Here is a 6904-nt window from a genome sequence, read left to right as displayed (position 1 = left end):
AAGTGTTGACTAAATATATTTGGATATTAATAAAGAATAAAATTGTTTATTGACGGCATAAATTCCACATTTCACACATGCCAAAGTTCTACTTGTTCAAAATATCACCCAAAGAATATAAAATTTTTGCTAATAAGTACCCTAAATTCCCTTGTTAAATAACTGAGTATTTCACTTGTTATTAACTAAACATATCTTATGTCTCACTTTTGTTATGTTATATAAGGAGTTGAAATTTAAAAGACAATCTACAAATTAGATTAATCATTCTTTTTTAATTTTCAAACGAACTACATATATTTTTTTAAACAAGTTAAATTTATAGCTTATTATTTTTAATAGCGTATTATTTTTTAACCAAAGCTGCGCTTTTTATTTCCGCCTATATTTGCAATTTAATTTTTTTAAAATATTAAAAACTATCAAAAATTATTATTTTTAATTATTATTTAACTATTAATTTAATTATTTTAATTTATTTAGTTTAATAATTTAATAATATATTTTATTTTATATTTTAAATATTAACGATTAATTAATAATTAAAAATAAGAAATTCAGATAATATTTGAAGGTTCTTCTGGATTTTCATCTATCATTTTCTTGCACTTATACGCCATTGGAATAATTTATTTTTAAAAAAAAAAGAAAAAAGAGAGAGGGGAATCCAATTTACACAAGTGACGCAACTATAATTATTAAATCCCTATATAAATAAGGGAGGAGTGGTTCTATTGTTAGGCTTGAAGAGAAAGCGCGGCCACACCACCAAGATGGGCGGCGACAACCTCAAGTTCCTCTGCAGCTACGACGGTAAAATCCTCCCCCGCTATCCCGACGGCAAGCTCCGCTACCTGGGCGGCCACACCCGCCTCCTCTCCCTCCCTCGCTCCACTGCCTTCTCCGGTTAGTTAGTTCGTTATTTACCAACCAACTACCACTACTGTCCTTTTTTAGTTTGCTTTGTCAGTTACAACTTACAACTTACAAGTTTCGAGGCATAATAACTGAATTCCGTTACAGAGCTGCTTGTGAAGCTGGGAGACCTGTGCGGTTCCCCCGTCACCCACCTCCGCTGCCAACTACCTACCGAGGACCTCGACGCCTTGGTCTCCATCACTTCCGATGAGGATCTCGCTAACCTTCTCGAGGAATACGACCGCGTTTCATCTTCCAAGATCAGGCTCTTCCTTTCCTATTCATCCACTGCCAAAACTACGCCATCCTCCTCTTCCTCTTCTTCTTCCTCCTCCTCGACGTCGTCGTTTCGCGCCCAAATGTGTACCGGAACCAAGAAATCCGCTGTCACTGCGAGAAATTCCGCTTTCCCCTGCTATGGTTACCGTGTCCCGGGAAACGCCGGTGGTGTTGTTTACCTCGTAAACAACTGCAACCACTGGCACTAGTGCCAGCTTAGCTTCGATCCACGGATGATGGAACAGAACAACAATTAAGAAACTATTTTACTAATTAAGAAAAGGATGTGAATTTAAAGATAATTATATAAATGTGTACATATGTGATATAAATCGCTGGGAAGGATTGGAGTTTTAGATTGTGATCCTTGCTTTGACCATTAATGAATTCCAGTCAGATTTCGTTTCGATCCAAATTAGTGATGGTGAGTGAGTTCGTCCTTTTTGGATTTTTTTTTTCTTGAGAATATCATATCGAAGATGAGAAGATGCTTCATTGACGTTTAATTTTGTTTTATTTATTTATTTTAATCTTGTTCTGGCTGTATGAGTTGTCCTGTTTCGCATTTTTCTTTAATGCGTTGCCTTTTTCCTTTCTTTCGGCCGGTATGGCCTTATCCTATCTTTCCTTGAGGGACCCTTTTTAATTTCTCTAATTTTCACAACTTGAAATTATTTGGCTTTTATTTATTTATTTTATTGCGTTCTAGTTGTATAATTGATTAACATTTTGACATTTGGGTTTCAGGTTTGCGAGATCTGAAGGATACAAGAAACATTCTTACATACTGGTATAAGATGCATTCTAGGGGAGCCCTTCCACTGAGTTTTTCCATTACTTTTTGCCTAATCACTTGCCAGTCTAACTTTTCTATGGTTCAATTTCTCCGGTATATATGAGCATAGGCGTCTTCCTCTGCTCAAGTGAACTATGAACACTGGACATGTTGGGTTCGTGCTATACTATGAATAGCAACAAAAACAGGGATGGCAATGCAAGTTGAAAACCCATTCATAGGCTATGCAATGCAAAGAGATGACTCATCAAGTGGCTCAAATGGAAACTATCTAAGGACGACAGCTGGAACATGAATGAATGTTCACCGGAATAACTTGAACACATTTAATACCCACTCATTCAACTACAAACAAAAAGAGGGAAAAAGGGCACTAGAAAAGCAACATAAAAAGAACCAAAAGTCCAAAAAAAAAAGGTTGAGAATATATCACTTGTATATCTCATTTTTTTACTTTTAATATTAGAAATAATTGATAAAAATTTAGACAAAATAAAATTTTGTCTTTTACATATATATATATATATATATAAGCTGAATTTAATAAGGAAATTAATTATTTTTCATCAATATTTGTTATTTTTATTTTTGAATTATATTTTTATCATAAATTTTATATTTTAAATTCTAAGAATAATAAAAAAAATTAATTTTATAATAAAAACTAACTAAAATTAATTAACTAAAAATTTTTTTTATACGTATTTAAAAGAATATACAAAAAAATAAATACTACAAACATCATTTAAAAATATATGCTCATATATATACTCTCTTCTCAAAAACGCGTCAAAAGATCATGGATTCTGGTTGTAAGAAAAACGACCTCACTTGGCGAAATATCGAAAGGGAGATTCCTTTTGTGTGCCTTAGTTAGGAGAGATATGCCATATATATTAATTAAATAACCAAAAATATTATTTATACAATAAAATTAATTATTAAAAGTAATTATTATATATTCGTGAATAAATATATATAATTTAATTTATTTTTAAATATATATTTTTATACTAATATTGATTTTTGTCACTGAATTTTGATAAACACGTAATACGGTTGTTAAATAATATAATTGAAAGGGATACCAAAATTTTCTTCTGAAGTATATAACATTATTTGATATTTTTATGAATACATATATGACAACGCTATAGTGACCATTGTTTATTCATTCTGATGACGGTAAAGGTAGAAATTTTATTGTAAGGCTTATTTATGGAATTCACACATTTGTTATGAACAAATGATATTGTTTGATGGAGAGTTTATGGGTTGCCTTTTTATTCGATATAGGGCACTTTCAATTGAACTAATTCCCATAAATAATGTGAAACAAGTATTCTACTACTATCTCCTTGTTTTTGATGGCTATATTTGTGTATAGAAGTCAACGGAAGTTTAGCAATGTTACACAACATGCAAGATTTCGCCGCCTGTCATTACTAATTTCTTCTTGTCTTTTAATTATTTCGATTTTGGTGTGATATTGTTTATCTGTATGTACATTACTAGATGAGGTACCAACTAGTCCAAATATTTTATCTTCATTTCTTGATATCTTTTTATTACGTTCTAGGGAAATATAATTTAGAAAAGAAAATCCAACTTTTAAGCAGGTAAATAGTCAACCACGTAATATATCATAAAAGTGAAAAACAAAGGAAGAAAACACGTAAATTGATACTTGGAATGAAGACTTTTAATGTTTTTAAAACTCTTGATTTTGGGAAGCAAAGCATTTTTCTTTGATTTTGGTACTTATGGGTGCTAGAGGCCCATATAGACGAGGTACTAGTTACGTGTTTTTTATCGGTTCCATTCATTAATAACTTTGTTACGAATTTATTGTGAACTTTGTGATTGGGCTTTCCATGTTTGATAGGCCCAAACACTATTGTACGTCAATGCATTAACAAAACCAAAAATGAGACATTCACACTGACATAATAAATTTTGGTCTAATTTTAAACTGATTCCTGAAATTTTATTTTTTGCAAAAAGACCCTAAAATTTGAAAATTACTGAAATTCCTAAAAAATAACTCTAATTATACAATAATCCCACAAAATATATCCAAAACAACCCACAACGCTCATATCTGAATGCTTTGTCTTCACTACACCAAACAAAGCTCCACCCGCGTCTACAAATTAATTAGTCCCGACGAGATCTAATCCTATATCTTTGCTCCAAATGGAATTTATCACTAACCACTTTAATTATCACTTTTTTGAGTGGTTATGTTGTTTATTCGCTCAATAATGCTAAGAAACTAAGGTGGTTCCAGCAAAAAACCAGCTAAATATCTCTGGATAAATTTAAAATTTTTACGTAGATGGTGTTTATACTAGGTATTAGGATGTTTCTTTTCTTTGTAAATTGGATAGTTTTGAATCTGTTTTTTTATTTATCATGTTTTAGACATTTAGAGAAGAAAAGAGGGTGAAGAGACGGAAGCTAATCGAATCAGTTTTCGTGATTCACATTGCAATGATACTGAACGTATCTCTTCCTAATTTAAATGTGATAAAATATTTAATAACTAATATTTTAAATCATAAATAGATAAACTAATTACTATATTTATAATTAACTAAATAATTTTATTTTTATCTGATTTTGAGTTGGTTCATATACTTGTCTTTATTCGTACTATCTATGATGTTACAAAATCTTTAATCACCCACTTTGCCCCCCAAAAAAAGGGCAGTACCAATTAATATTCTAAAGACTTTCTTGAAGAAGCTACATGTGGAAAATTTTGAAACTTTCCAATCTATTTTCCTATTTTTACCTTTTAAAGATTGCTCATTAGCCAAATGTAATTATTGTTAATCCCTTACTTTTTATTACCGTCCAAATTTCTTGTAACCACCCCATGATGGGGACCAACTTCTTCAAGTTCAAATGATTTATGGTTTTCATCACTAAAATCGGTCAAATATATATAAATACACAGTACAGGCTAAGTAACCCTACCAGGCTAATATATGAACGACAAAGAACAACAACGTGCCTCCACTCACTGTGGACCGTATTAGGCCTTTGAAAAAATGTTGCATTTTTCTGTAAGTGTATGATAGTTATTAATTAATTAATTTTGTCGTATTTATTTTCTATTTAATAGTACTTATTAGTATAGACAATAATAAGTACTACTACTAATAACTAGCAGTAATTATGGATTTATGACCACCTATAAATAATTTGAGAAAAGCTCGCCCGTTAAAAAAATTTATTATTTTTTCTCAGTTTTTAATTATTAATCTAATTCTTTTATTCTAATAATTTAATAAATATTTTTAATCCACAGTTTTTACTTTTAAATATTGATGATTAATTGTTGCTTAAAAATAATAAATTATGCTGTAGTGTTTTTCAATTTTTCTAATGAATCAAAGTCCATGCCTTTAACTTCACAACTGTACCTTTTTTTGTCTCTAAGCCAAATTTGGTCTCCATCTATGCAAACCTCGTGTATACGTTAATTAAGTCATATATAGAGAGTTAATTCCCAAATACGTAGTAATAGCCAATTTTCCGCCAATCAACTAAATGTATTATATATCGTGTTAAATTATATATAATTTTGTTTTAATATCATGCTAATATAACTTTGAGTTTTAATTTTGATACAATATTTTTATTCAATCTATTCTCATAACTATCCAACGGTAAGAATGAAAGACAACTATTATATTTGATTTGTTTATGCAGCGATTCGTACTTGGATAAAAATCTTTAGTGTATCAAAATGAACTAAAATCCTAACTTTAAATACATCTCAAATGACACATACACAACTTGTAAACAACTAGAATAAAATGGTGCTTACAATAACAAAATCATGAATATATTAGCGGCATATGATTCATGAACGTGCATCCAATTGAAAGGTGAGTATATTAGCTTCTACAATCTACTATGACATATATATATTCTCTTTATTTGGATTTTGTTTTGTTACTGATTTGATATGGTGTGTGTTTGGATTGTGGTTGGTCAAACTGAAATTTAAATAAAGTTATTTTATAGAATTAATTTTGGATATAAGTAAGTTTGTGTCAGATTTATGTTTGATAACTTTTTATCAAAATTAATTTTGATAAAATAAATATTATTTGGATAATATTAGTTAAAATCACTTTTAAATACATAATTACTTTAAAAGACATTACATTAAATTATAATATTATTTTTTATAGATATTTATTTTTTTATACTTTTTTCTTATATGTTTTTTATATAATATTAATATATTTTTAATACTCTTAGTACTCTTTTTTAGTACATTATAATTTTTAACTATTATTATTATTTATGATTAATTTATTTTACTTAATGGGATCAATAAATTCTATTATAAAAAGATAATAATAAATATAATACACAAAAATTATAACTATAAAAATATATAATATCAAATAAAAAAATTAATAAAATATAAATAATAAATAATAAAAAAATAGTTCGTATAGAAAGGAACAATAAGAATTATATAAATAATACAATAACATGTATAAAAAATAAAGTTGATAAAAGAAAAATAAATATAAAAAGTATTGGCTAAAAACATGGTAGTGCAATGGAAAACTAAAAATTATTGTTTCTTGTAAACATAATTTTATAAACAAAATTATTTATGCGTTTGTAAAGAAGAAAATTAGCTAAACAAAAAAAAGTGAAGTTTCAAGAAGTTTTAACATATTTTTCTTGTTCAAACGTGGTTACCTTGATAAATCTTCACCCTGGAACCTTGTTGGGTTTTCGTTTTAGGATGAATGAGGTGAATGAAAAACTTTGGACCTAGCTAGGGTTTCCTTTTTCCCTTTTCTATTTCCACTTTAAATTAAATAATGAGAAGAACAAACACCAATGCAAGAAGAAAATGACAGCACATCCGGCCAT

General features: G+C 28.9%; 1 protein-coding gene across 2 annotated transcripts; it reads left to right on the top strand.

The window, feature by feature from the left end:
- The first annotated feature begins 580 nt into the window (after positions 1 to 580).
- Positions 581 to 2563, top strand: LOC112791745 (RAF-like serine/threonine-protein kinase PRAF). 2 transcript variants are annotated; one of them, XM_072227500.1, is made up of 4 exons: positions 581 to 906; positions 1024 to 1621; positions 1945 to 1987; positions 2103 to 2563. In XM_072227500.1, exons 1-2 carry the CDS (start codon positions 774 to 776, stop codon positions 1404 to 1406), a joined length of 516 nt encoding a protein of 171 aa, XP_072083601.1. In that variant the 5' UTR covers positions 581 to 773; the 3' UTR covers positions 1407 to 1621; positions 1945 to 1987; positions 2103 to 2563. The 2 variants fall into 2 exon arrangements, with proteins under 2 accessions (XP_072083601.1, XP_025690482.1); XM_025834697.3 differs by having other exon boundaries at positions 599 to 906; positions 1945 to 2563.
- Positions 2564 to 6904: the final 4341 nt, after the last annotated feature.

Source organism: Arachis hypogaea, chromosome 3, assembly GCF_003086295.3.
Source record: "Arachis hypogaea cultivar Tifrunner chromosome 3, arahy.Tifrunner.gnm2.J5K5, whole genome shotgun sequence".
Taxonomy (NCBI): Eukaryota; Viridiplantae; Streptophyta; class Magnoliopsida; order Fabales; family Fabaceae; genus Arachis; species Arachis hypogaea.
The sequence above is the reverse complement of the archived record's forward strand: the minus strand, read 5'-3'. Positions and strand labels throughout refer to the sequence as shown.